Genomic DNA, 13,917 nt, shown 5'->3' with positions numbered 1-13,917 from the left:
CATGCACGATGCGATAGCACCACACCACGATGCAATAGCACAACCGACAACACTATACGACAGGCCGACAAAAAAAAAGATGCGAAACTGTCGCATCGTGCTGTCCTGCTATCGCATCGTGTTGCCGTGCTGTAGCATCGTGCAGTCCTGGTGTTGACAATACCTTAGTACCCTATCGGCACCATCGGAGCGCCGTTCTGTCAGTGAGTCAGGTTTCAGAAAAAGACTAAATGCTTTTCTAAACTCAACTATTTTACGTTCGAATGTTTATGGAATTTACCAAATTAAAAGAAAAATGATACGATATCGTTCCTACACCTTCCTAGAATGTTAAATTGAGAGAAATGTAAACAGTAAAATCTGTGCTTGTGTTTTAAACTGTCAATATTCGCTTTGCTCCGTCATTTCAGTATAGATACGTATTGTTATTTGTCGACAGCTGGCTGTGGACATCAGCGACAGTAATCTTCTTTAAGCATAGACTCTTCCACGCGTTTATACTACATGTTCTGTTTTGCTGTCTACAGATAAGTGTAACAGCCTACTTAAGCAAAGTTGGCAAACATAATGTCTAAATTTCATGCCATTGATGTGAATTAGTTCATGTCTCAAAGTCCGGTCACCAGACCGTTTTATTACTAGCACATTTGTCATTGGCTATTTCTCGTGGTAACTTTATCTCTAACTCTTCAGTATTAAAACTTTCCTGACGCAATATCAAAAATAAAGAGAAGAAGACACACAATAACTTCAATGTTCTACATTTATTTCAACAATTGACTGTGGCGTTATACAATTAATAGCAAATATGGCAGAGTAGTGCCTCAGCCATTAGTTAAACTGATTTCGTTAACATTAACTAACATTTTAACAGCATAAATAATTTACAATAGAAAATGTTAAAAAAAAAACAATTAGAATCTATAGACAATAAATTGTAGAACATTCAATACTTTCGATGAACAAAGTTACGCAAGTACGCTTTTCCGTAAAATATTAGACTGGAATAAATTAAACTCTTTTTTTTTTCAAGACAGCTAGCAGTATATTTTTACTAACTGCATGAATATATTTTGAATCTAATTTTAATCATAGCTAAAGAACGCCCGTTGCTTTTCGGTGATTTCCGTTAAAAGTACGATAATCGATTACGCGAGGATTTCTGGATGGAATGCTTATTGCGTTGCATTAAGTTTGTTAGGTATTCACGGAAACATTTTTTTCGCATATATATTTACTTCCCCATATATCACCACTGTTCGTTTATATTATGTATATGTGTGCCACCGTAGGCTTATAGCCAAGTGGAATATATTTGAATAAACTAATATTTTACAGAAGCCCGTCAAATTTTGACTTACTAAAATAAACAAAATACAAAATTTTGCACTCTTGTCACAGAAATCGACCCATATATATATAGTTATTAAAATGCGTACATTGCACCTTTCCAATCGAGGTAGATCCAGCGCCAGATTCCTAAAAATGTATACCTATTCCGAGTTAAATGGGTCCTTGGCCTTAAGAACAGTCAAGACACACAGAGAACAAATCGACAGCTCTTAAACTTATTTTATTATTTAGATTTACTTTTATTGTTTAAACTCTTACCTAAACGTTATTGTAATGAAAGTATTACTAACATTTAAAAACCTTTCAATTTACTGAATATCTTCTATGTTTCTAAGGTATTCAAATGATTAGTGCCGATACAAAAAGGTCTCCTTTGACTAGAAATAGATACATTTTGATCCTATTAAATGATTTCAACAATGTCAAACACAAAATGATTATTACTAGTATTGTTATGTACAATTAATTCCGACCGATCCACGGACAAATATGTTCATGGATTCAATACATCGAAAACATTCCTTTTCGCACACACGTTTATATTTCGAAAGTCGCGAAAAGAAACACAAACCCTTATTTTTCAAAGATTGAAAGAATGGAAAGAAGGTTCTATATATCTACAGATTTTAGGTCAGTACTGACCATACATGTACACATAACAACATAACATGTAAGCATTTGTTACAAAAAAATGATTCTATCATATTGCACAAAATCCCACAAAAAAATCTCATCTGCAAACCACTTATCTGAACAAATTCAACATTGTCAATCGTCATTTGAAAAATAAAAAGTCTATCAGAGCTTTATTGATTATTTACATGTATTTAACTTTAATTTTTCACTTCGTATTTCATTCACAAGCATTGACAAATAATCTATGCAAATAAATTTCCTTTCTGGAACAGAATCACTTTAAGTTATGTTATTTTTACCAACATTTCACTTGTTTATTAAAAGTTATGTTTTAAAATGCAGTTTGAGAAAAAACCAGATATCAAATTCATTTCAAAGTCTGAAACATGTCGCATTTAATGACAATTTGCTTAAAGCACGATTCAAACAGACCCTATGATAATAAGAAAATCAATCGATACAAATACCAGCTGTTCATGAATGTTTCATTCCCGAATCGATCGTTGATTAGTCATTGATGGTTGATTTATCGCATTAGTGTACATTCTAACAGTGCCATACACGGCTCTACGAGCAATAATATAGATAATAAATGAGCATGGATCGATGAAAGACCACAGCTAATATGAACTTGATAACACTGGGGAAACACACCACGATATTAGGTACAAAGCTGCATGTTCTTTGTAAACCTCTAAATAGAGACATATGAAAGGGTAAATTAATTGAAATGTCTGTAAGCTTAACACACATTGTTTACTAGTAGAAATACCGGGTATTGAATTAAAGAATGATAACCTCCTTTTATTATATTTTTCTTTTTTTTAGTGAGGTACATATTTTAGATCTATCAATACTCTTTGATATCTTACGCATAGACTACAGTTAAAAAGTAATTAATTTTGGTAACAATGAATAGCTACAATGTACAGAGCTTATCTAAAATATCACTATGTTCGTACGACCATATCTAAAATTCACATAATGCTTTAAATTCACGTGATAGCGACACATATACCTCAACAATAAAGTACAAGATATGAAGAAAAGCAACAATTTTGACGCAGTCTACCTTCCATAGAAAAAGATGAAATCATGTAAAAATGAAAACTGTTGTAAATCTATCACAACAAATATACATGTATTGGCACGAAAACGTTTGAAATCACGTTCAAGATTTTTTATTGTAACATTTCTAAGTAACATGCACGTGTAAACAGGAATAAAGTTTAGTAATGCTAGAGGTCTTTGTAAACTGTCTCATGTCATTTTTTCCACCGGTAAAATCCTTCTTAGTATATGCCAGCTAGCATATAAGTGGGGAATAACTTTTCAGTTCTGTGAACACTTCCGTGAAAAAACTTGGATCGCTGTTTATTTTCAACATATTTCCGCTCTGTGTGTTTATTATCTGTAAACATCTATCCCAGAAAATGTCTCTATTGTCCTCTACTAGGAATGGTTTGAGAGGGTAGCTGATTTCGTTCCCCATGTAGCTGTAGGATAGATATAGACAGGTTAAAACCGTCGCTTGTAGCTCATTTTCATCATCCATTTCAGTTGAGACCATATCTCGCACCAACATATAAACAAACACAACGTTTGCCGGATTAACGAAAGCAATGTCTTGCCAACCTTGAAGAAGAAGGGAGCGATCTACAGTGCGTAGCCATACAATCGCATCCATACCTTCAAAATGCTTTAATTTTTTACAACGTCGGTACAAAAACTCGCCTAAGCTCTTCAATAACTCGGACGTAGACGCTTGGATCACGGTCTTCCTGGGGCTTGTGCTTTTGTCAACTTTTTTCACTAACTGAATTTCTGGTTTACCGACTCCATTTATACTTTTCAGGTTATTGTTGATATTGTTATTTACATTAACGTCATTATTGTTCAATCTTAGGTTTTGAAGCTGTGTTTCCGGCGCCTTTAGATTATAACAGGAGACGGACTTCTGTATATTCTTGTTGATATTTATGTTTTCAATGTTGCAGTTGTTGTCGACTTTTCCCGGCAAACACCCAACCGCGGAATGTTTGAATATATTTTTATCTTTCTTTTTACTTCCATTTACCGTGAATTTCTTCCAACTTAGTCCGCTTAGAAATATCGTATGTCTTTTGAAACTTTTATCTTTCACATCCTTGTTATTGTTCGTCTGGTTTTTTGTGTTGTTGAGAATTTCATAATTAAAGTTATTTAGATTAATTTCCTCGTACAAAGGCTTCCTCGGCCTTGGTGAAAAAGATAGTACGGTCCCCATTTTTTGAAATTGCTTAAAATTTTCCTTTTTGCTCTAGTTTTTGTTTATTTAATAATCCAAGAAGTTTAATTTTGACCACCGCCTCATTTTCTTCAAAATGGCGGTCTAATCTTCTCGAGGTTTTTCACATCTAGACTGCAGACTTATTGATCCTGATTATAAATTCTAATGTCTAATCTGCGTACTAGCAACAGTCTACAGAGTTATTTTTAATTTCTTACGATCACATTTGAAAAGTAACACAATATTTTTGGTACTTATATCCAAATTCTTAGTCTTTGTCAACAACTTTTCAATCAATCTTGTGGGAAACTTTCAAGTATGAGCCACAATTAAACCAATATCGACCCCAGCAGTCGTTGGAATAGCCATGTGTTCTGCTGAAGGATCGATGTCTTGTTCCAATACATTAGCATCAACATACTGGCACTCAATGACGTCATTACTATGGAGACATGAATAATTCAATAGATGAAGGGATGATCAATATTTCTGATGACTTGATTAATTTCTTTAATATTCAACAATACAACCTGTATAGGGCGCAGTTGTAATCATTTTGTTATCCTTTAGAATGTGCTTGTTGCTTTAATGTCCGTTGTTCAAGTAAGAATACAATTTCATAGAGTCGCAAAATATTCATGTGCTACATGAAAATCTCTCCAACAGTCGCGCATAATTTCATTAAATCTAAGAGATAGAACTTTTTTTAGTTTCATTTAATAATTCATTGTATAAAACAAAGCCAAAACAAAATAACTATCTTGAATAATATTACGCTGCAATAATGCAGAAAATCCCGTTGAGAGATGATCTTCCTGTTAGAATTTAAGTAACGGAATCCTGACACAATGCAACGGGGAAATACCAATTTAATACAAGCGAAAGCTACTTACTCATCAAATAATGACAGACAAGTGAACAAAGTTTCAATGCTAAAGCTCTTATAGTTTTCAAAAAAAATACTAAGCGGAAATCTTAACCAATGCCGACGCCGACGATCAAGAAACGACAATACTTCGCAAGGGCTTTTGTTTAATATCAGACGAGATAAGACTGAAAATTTGACTACCAGGATCTTTGTGCGCTATAGATACAGGTTCAATGCAGAACGTCGATAGTTGCTATTTCACATGAGTAGTTTCGAACTAATAAAACGCTTTTAAACCATTTTGAAGAAAGATAATGCAACTATTAAATTGTCCAGTTATGATGAAAGAAGTAATATAACGCTGAAGAGTTTCTGATATCTAAATGGAGGTCACTCGAGTCATGTTTTCAAGAATCTCAGTACACCTTTTAAGAGCCAAATTGCTTGAATTGAACAATATCGTGTGTTTCTACTAAAACATTTTCAGGAGACTAACCTATCCCCTCCTTCGCCTTAATCAAAACACCGCGAACAATAAATCAACAAAAACATAAATGTTAATGCACAGGACTTAATCATTTCTCCGAGTCAAGAAGGCAAGCTCTGTTACGCCGCATGAGCTATATATTCGGTGGTTGGCACTGTATCCGTGAGCATACAACGTATAGAGTTTATTTAAGCTGTATACGTTGGATATACACCTATGCTTTTCAGATAGGTCTGTCGTCTTAACGTATATAGCTTACATGGTCAGTATTAAACATATTTATGAGCATCATCATCGTCGTCGTCGCCGTTGCGGTAATAGTAGTGCTAGCAGCAAGCAACAGCAGTAGTAAAAGTAGTAGCAGAAGTAGGAGTTGCAGGAGCAACAGCAGTAGGAGCAGTAGTAGCAGCAGCAGCAGCAGCAGCAGCAGCAGAAGTAACATTAGCAGAAGTAGTAGCAGCAGCAGCAGCATCAGTAGTAGTAGCAGCAGCAGTAGTTGCAGTAACAGCATCTGTAGTAGTAGATTGCTTTATGTTTCACTTATGTTGGTTTAGATGATTACGTTACACTTTTGGTATTTCGGTTTGAAACTATGTCTCTAACATGATATAAATTTGATATTCAGGTGTTCTGGTTTAAAGATAGAAGAAAACCATGACCCACCCTGTCGTCTGTGTGCATGCTTTAAAATGTCCATATGCATGTTCGAAAAGAAATGCATGCCCGAAAATACATGACCTGGGGCGGTAAAGTGCACGTCTGCAAATACGCTAGCAAACATTTTGCAAATACAATTTAGATTATTAATATAATGATTGGTGATGACTATTAGCGATGACGACGATGATGATGGTGATTATGCTGATGATCTGCTGATGAATGGTGTTGATAAATGTGATGATCGTTAGAAAAATAACGATGATTATGGTAGTGTTGTGGATGTTGTAGTGGTGGTGGTTATCTTTCTGCGGCTGCTACTGTTGTTGCTGCTGCTGATGCTGATGACTGTAATGCCGACAAATATAATAACGATGCTTATGATGATGATTTTGTTGACGACGGTGGTGATAACGTAGTGTTCAAATGACATTGTTGATTCTTACAACCTATCAAAAATGAGCTATATATACCGGGATATGCAGCATCTTGACGTATACAGCTTACGATGAGCTGTATTCAATGTAAGCTATATACGGTAAACACGAATATAGCTCACATGTGAGCTGTATACGGCGCAAGCTCTATACGGCGTAACAAAGTTCTTTTTAAACCTTAACATGCTGGACACGATTGATTCTGCCTTTGCGACCAGTGCAGATCATGATCAGCCTACACATCCGTGCAGTCTGGTCATGACCTGCACTGTTCGCCATTCTGGTATGCACCTCTTTCAACAGCTGACGGTACTGTCCAAATTGACAAGTTCGTTATAGAAATTTAGCAGTTAAGGGTTAAAATGCACTTTGTTGAGCAAGTGTTACAGCTCCTTTTGTTGGTGCAGAGTTTTTTTTTTTTTTTGTTGTTGAAAATTCATATTTCTATGTTGCATATGGTGTGTAGACTGTCAAATGTTGTGAAAGAAAAAAGTAAGGTAATTTGGGTGATCTTTTTCGCAGCTTCGATATGAAACACCTTCATAAGGATGGTGCCTATTAATAATGACAGCTGTTAGATTAGATCAATGTATTTTGAAACTATTCATATAATGCTTGGTAGTATAGGTCAGACGTATTAAAATATTTTTCTAATCTATGCTTTTTAGGAAAATGGCAAGGTAAATCCCACGAAGCGCTTGCGAAGAGTGTGATCCGGCCTGGAAAATCAACAAAAACCGAATGCATCATTGTAAATCAGGGTACCGTTTTCATGACTGAATATTTCTACGTATTCGATGGGAGTTAAATACAGGGTTTTGTATTTGTTAGTGAAACATGGCGTAAAATTAGTATGTACATAATAAAGGTAAATGTATAGCTACAAAAGATTTTTTCGCTTAAGATCTTTTGTAGCTATAAAAGGTATATTTTGGTAAGTTTGCATACCCCTTACGGAGTTCAAATTACTTATTACAGCAAGATCTAATCAGCAGGGCTTTTGTGCGGTTTGTTGCAAAAAGACAGCATGTGGAAGAAACATTTGAAAAAATACCTGTAAATATATAACTGAAATATATCAATTGTGTTTACTTGGATGGTGACAGTTCCTACAGTTACGCCTTAAAATCATAAACTCCTTACTGACCTTCCTTTGACCTTATGTCAGCAAAGTCATATCCTTGACCTTTGAAGAGAAAAGTACGATAAAAATGTCAGAAACTGGATATCTATAAACAAGTATTTTAATCATACGGTGTTTTAAAACACACTTTCTGCGGAAAACACATCTATTAACACCCATATTCTCGAGAAAAGTCTTTTATTTCTAGACTTACTGCGAAAACTCAGTAACAACATGGTATTTCAACGGTAATTTGACCCTCCACATTATGAACCACCCCCTTGTAAAGAAATACAAAGATTTGCGACGGAGCTATGATTCCATGTTTCCCAGAAATCAATGCCAGAAAGCAGACGATATACAGAAAGCGCGTGGGAAATCGATAGATCAAGATGACTCATCTATAGCTATGCAAAACGTCGCAGATATGTACTTAAAAGGATTAAACGAGTTATTTCTCATAAGTCTGGTTATTTTTTATTGAGGTCATTCTCCTTTGCCAATTTTTAATCGGAGTTTTATGAAAAGAATCATGGTTTGTTTACTAAGGAAACTAAAGATATTAAAATGGATAAATTGGTCATATATTTGGCTTAGAGTCTAGTGTGTTAGATGTCAAATTTTTACGATGACATCATCAATGTTTTTGTACCAGTAGTGAAGTTGACACACTAACCTCAGCATTCTCTTGGTATTTTTCTTTTTTCTGGAGAAAGTGCAGCATTTTGAAGTCTAAAACTTAATTTAAGACCAAAAAGGTAATTGTACCAAACAGAAGTTACAGACTACAAAGGAGCATATATAATTCTACAGTTTTATGTGGAAACGTTAGGACGATACAGACTGTCACAGTATTATCTCTGCATACTTAACTCTATTAATACCTACTGCTTCGACACAGGAATACAATATTAGATTGTAAACTTCTACAACAATATGAAAGCTGATTGCACATTCGAAACTCCCCTACTGCCTCTTTTAGAGTACACATGGGGATTTATTGCAACGTTCTCTATCCATAGCATAAATGTGCGACGTATTTATTCGTTATCCGAGACATATTCTTTCATACAAATTACGTGCCAACGTCCATTAAGTCTGGGTACACCCACTTGTCGATTTATCACTTACCGTGGTAACTTGTGACAGTGTCGTTCTAATTGGCACGAACTTTGACAGAATGGGGTACATTCAGAGAGACAAACAATCGACAGTTCTCCAACAAATTTTCCTTGTATAATATCGATTCCTAAAGCAGACATCATTGATTTAGCACTTCATTAAATCAGAGAGATAATGAATATATATAAGGCTAAAAAACAAACAGAAAACAGGATTGTGAAAAAAAACCATCTCGGTATTAATGACTTTGGTTGAATTTTGTCACTATACTTGTACCTTTTCCATACAGCCTGTTTGTAACAATTAAAGTTTCAAGCACATTAAAAGAGTAGTTTCAAAGTGACATTGAATTCCAATATACCGACACTAAGAAACAATTGGACATAGTTCAGTACAAATAATACTGGTGCTTGAGTCATGAATCGAATAATATACGATGTAAGTAATGAAATGTAATGGAACGACTGTTTAAATAGCAGTGGTTTTCTCGATTCGGCATTCTCCGTTTTTTACGAAAAGTACTTTTTAGCTACGTTTATGTCCGAAGACTGCCGAACTGCATAACGAGCGTACATAATTATACGGTAAAGGTTGCAAAGTATCATCAGGAGTCCACAACCTTAAGTTTTAAACAGCAAACACTTAGTAATTTCAAATATAGAATGAAAACTATATAATTAGGGTGTCAGTAAGGCCTACCATGCACCAAATACAATTTTTTCAAAGGTACCAAATAATGGGGGAAAAAAAAACAACTCTTTTTAACAATATAGGTATTTTTTCAGTTTGCCAATGCATATTGTTTTGTTGTAGAAAATGTATGTTTCTATGTTGATATTGCGTTTTTGAAATAGAAAAAGTTGAAACTCCACAGGCCGCGAAACGCGACAAAAATGAAAATGCTGCAGGCTCTGTTTGATTGAGCTTGTTCATAGACGGTAGTACTGTCTATGCCCTCTAGCACCAGACTGAGCAGAACTCGACATTTACACATGTTATCAGTACCATAAAATATTAAGAGACATCCGCAGATGTGTTCATACAGTGGTGTACACGTAACCTTCAATGATACAGAGGGTAATTCCAAGAAAAGCATCGTATGGTCGGTCCTCAGTTTAATTAATGGGCTTGTCCTTGAAGTAAAAACAATGGGCAGAACTACACAAGAGCGAAACTGGGGTTATGGAGCATGCATATCACTGAAATTGCCAAAGAACAAATTTAAAAACCAGGCACCGTATCCAAGGGGTGATTAAACGGTACCCAAAGCTACAAATGCGGGAGTAATAGAACCACCCAATGCAGTGTAATGGTTAGGTTTTGTATTTTGATTTGGACATTACTTTCAGAGATTTAAGATTTTAAAAATGTATATGAATAAAAAATGTTAACGTAGAACAATAAAATCAGTATTGCAATATATGTAAGTTGACTCACTGTAACAAAGACTCGTGTGTTTAATATAAAACTACTTTGATGAAATAGTCATTGTGTGTATAGAAATTGACATTAAAACACAAAATAGCATCGATTATCACACAATTTTTCCTCCAAATATTTATTTTAACACACATGAACAAAGCATACATTTTCGGAAAGGAAACAAAATGCAAGTTTACCACTTTGTTCATTTTATTTTCTGGAGCATTTCCTTGCTGGAATATTGCGAAAAATGGTAATCCGAGGCACGTCATTTATAAAACATTTTTCAGTTTCGAAAACTATGGCGGAGATAGAAATAACTATTTCTATAAAGAAGCACAGTTCTGTAGATCGCTGTAAATGGCGACAGAGAAAATAGTGCACACTGTGAAAACAAATTTGAAACAAATTTGCATATAGATTGTACAGCATTTATACAAAACAGCTGTATATGGAAATAACTGTTTCAGACAATCCATTATAAAACGTAGACCATGAATAAACGATACATATGGGATGCTGGTTTACTGTCTTTTCACTATTTGTATCCTAAATTCATTTTTATACCTTATTCATTTAATGATATCATTAAATGCATTTTGTAATATTCTAAAATGATTAAAAGATATCATAAAATGATTATAGGATACCAAACAAGAAATACTGGATATCTCTAAATACGAACACTTTTTCATATCCTAAATTCGATTTAAAGATAGAGTGACCGTACTTAAAAGGCAACAATTGTTTTATTATTAAATCCAACAACTCATATATTATTGAGTAAAAAAATCCAATCATTTGAAGCGGTTCATAATTTTTCAATTATTAAGTTAAGTGTGTGACATTGGACATTGGAATAGAGAACGACATTGGACATTCAAAGCGTTAAGTTGGCGGGAAGTTAAACATTCGACATTGGACAGTCGAAACAAGAAGGACATTGGACATTCAAACCCAGAACATTCAGAACGATATTGGACATTCGAAACTAGAACAACATTGGCCATTCAGATTCAGAGCGACACTGGGCAATCAAAACAAGAACGACATTGGAGATTCAAACTCGGAACGACATTGGACATTCAAGCCAAGAACAAAATTAGACATTCAAATCCAAAACGACATTGGACATTCAAACTTAGAACAACATTGGACAACACGAACTAAGGATATCATGCGAATAAATCCGATTTTAAAATATCCAATGACAGAATTATAGATATCCACATATAATTTTTAGATATTTATAAATACATTGAATGAAATCCAAAAATAATTAATGATATCATATTAAGGATTTGTGATATCTATAATGAATGAATGATATTACAAATTAAATGAATTTGCGATATCCATAATGACTTTGTGGTATCCATAAATGAATTTGCGATATCCGCAAATGAACTTAGGATATCTCAAAATACTGAATGAATTATAAAACGACAGCCTATAAAACATCCTGTCAGTATCCATGAATAGTTTATTACAGCAGATTGTGACAGGCTCGCCCTGATTGACAACAACAACTACAACAGAATGGGGAGAAATGAATATAAATAGAAAACCCGTCAGTTCCATAGTAACATTAATCAATTTATACGAGCAGAAGTCAACATCCGTTCAGTCCTTAATGAAACAGAGAATGAACTAGAATAAACAAATGAGGCAATACAAAATCCCCTATTGGTAAGGGACAACTTTCAATCTGTTTTTCATTTGTTTGTTTGTAAGCTTATATAATTATAGTCGCCAGTGGAAACCCATAATGACGACTCATCCAGAAGACTGTTAGTAGTTTTTAGACAGAGTTTAGTGCAAGATATAGAAGATACTCCAATTTCATAAGCTTCCCTTGTTCTCAAGCTTGCCAAGTGTAAAGCATCCATACACGGGACGCTTATCTCAAAGTTAGTAATAGTAATTTTAGTTGGAGGAGCGGGGGCTCGAACTCATGACTCCTTGTTTCACTATTATTCCATGCGAGTAATTTTAATTAAAGGAAGTAGAAGGATGGGGTGGCTCGAACTCACGATCAGATAGTGTTACAAAACTCTATTTTTTGTTGTTTCTTAAACAGCATAGCTGAATATATAACAATTCAGTAAAAACAGTCAGCATGGTTCCTAAATTCTTGTACTCTGCTTTTATTTATTTCCATAAAATGATATTACATTTAAATTTAAACAGTATAGAAATAAACTGAACGGAATTCGTTTACAGAATATAAAAATCTGTTGAATTTTGAATAAAAGTAATATTTATAAATGAAATTATCTCTTAGAATCAATAAACAATAAAGGGAAATAATTCTGGTAACAGAAATGCGTGGCATTCTAATATTCTATATCTGATAAAATATCATGTAGGAAATTATGTACAAGATATAGTTTTGAATACTCTTTGATTGAAAATGCCAAAAAGTGTAAAAGAAATTATCCTTGACTGTTTAGTTTGACCTTGACCTTAGAGTTAGAGGCCTAGGTCTTACGTGGACACATCGTGTCGTCTAGTGAATGTTTGTGCCAAGTTACTAGGATCCATCCATGGATAAAAAAGTAAAATGATCTAAATTCTTTGAACTCTGAGCTTGACATTTGAGCTAATGGTTTGGGTCTTGCACGTAACATTCCTTTTGTGGATGTCTAGGCGGTAAAAAGATTCTGTTTACCGTTGACCCCCAAGCGTGAAATTGACCTTTGAGCTACAGGTCTCGATATTGTGCGAAAGACAGACTGACAAACGAACGAGGTATATAATAAAATAGACAGATAGATAGTATGCCAATAAACATTCTGACTAACACTGGATGAGAAGCGCTTAAGTTATAAATCGGACACTGTCAATTTTAACAATTTTAGAAATTCAGGGACCATAACTCAAGACTGACTTAGACTATCAAGTTGGTTATTGATCTTGTCAGAGATACAATGCATATGAACATTGTGACCAAGTCTGAGAGCGGACACTGTCAATTTTTGCAATTTTGAGTAGTTCAAGGGTCATAACTCTCGAGATACTGATTCGAACTGGCTGGTTCTCGAACTTGACCTAGATTTTTATAGAGATACACATTATTACCATAGTTATCGAGCGGACGCTGTCAGTTGTGGCAATTTTGACCAATTCAAGGGCCATAACTTTAGAGATGCTGGTCCGAATTGGCAGATCATCGTATCTGACCTAGATTTTAAATAGTTATACATCTTCTGTATAAGTATGGTTGATATCAAGGAAAATTTACACCAGTTATCGAGCAGGCACTGTCAATTTTGGTAACTTTTATCAATTCAAGGGCCATAAGTCAGGAGATATTGGACCAAACTGGCCTGTTATTGAAATTAGCCTATATTTTATATTAATACACCTTCCAGATAAATATGGCTGACATCAAAGAAAAATTACTCTAGTAATCGAACAAACACTGTCAATTTTGACCAATTCAATGACCATAACTCTAGAGATATTGATCCGAATTGGCTAGTTATCGACCTTGGCCTAGACTTTATAGAGATGCACTCTTTGTATAAGCTTATTTTAGTT

The 13,917-nt window shown here is 34.5% G+C and overlaps 1 protein-coding gene across 1 annotated transcript; it reads right to left on the bottom strand.

The window, feature by feature from the left end:
- Positions 1-749: 749 nt before the first annotated feature.
- On the bottom strand, positions 750-4,675 carry LOC128546994 (cyclin-dependent kinase 5 activator 1-like). Its single transcript, XM_053518468.1, has one exon. The coding sequence runs from the start codon at positions 4,253-4,255 to the stop codon at positions 3,296-3,298; it is 960 nt and encodes a 319-aa protein (XP_053374443.1). The 5' UTR covers positions 4,256-4,675; the 3' UTR covers positions 750-3,295.
- Between the last annotated feature and the right edge of the window lie 9,242 nt (positions 4,676-13,917).

This window comes from Mercenaria mercenaria, chromosome 11 (assembly GCF_021730395.1).
Source record: "Mercenaria mercenaria strain notata chromosome 11, MADL_Memer_1, whole genome shotgun sequence".
Classification (NCBI taxonomy): domain Eukaryota; kingdom Metazoa; phylum Mollusca; class Bivalvia; order Venerida; family Veneridae; genus Mercenaria; species Mercenaria mercenaria.
The sequence above is the reverse complement of the archived record's forward strand: the minus strand, read 5'-3'. Positions and strand labels throughout refer to the sequence as shown.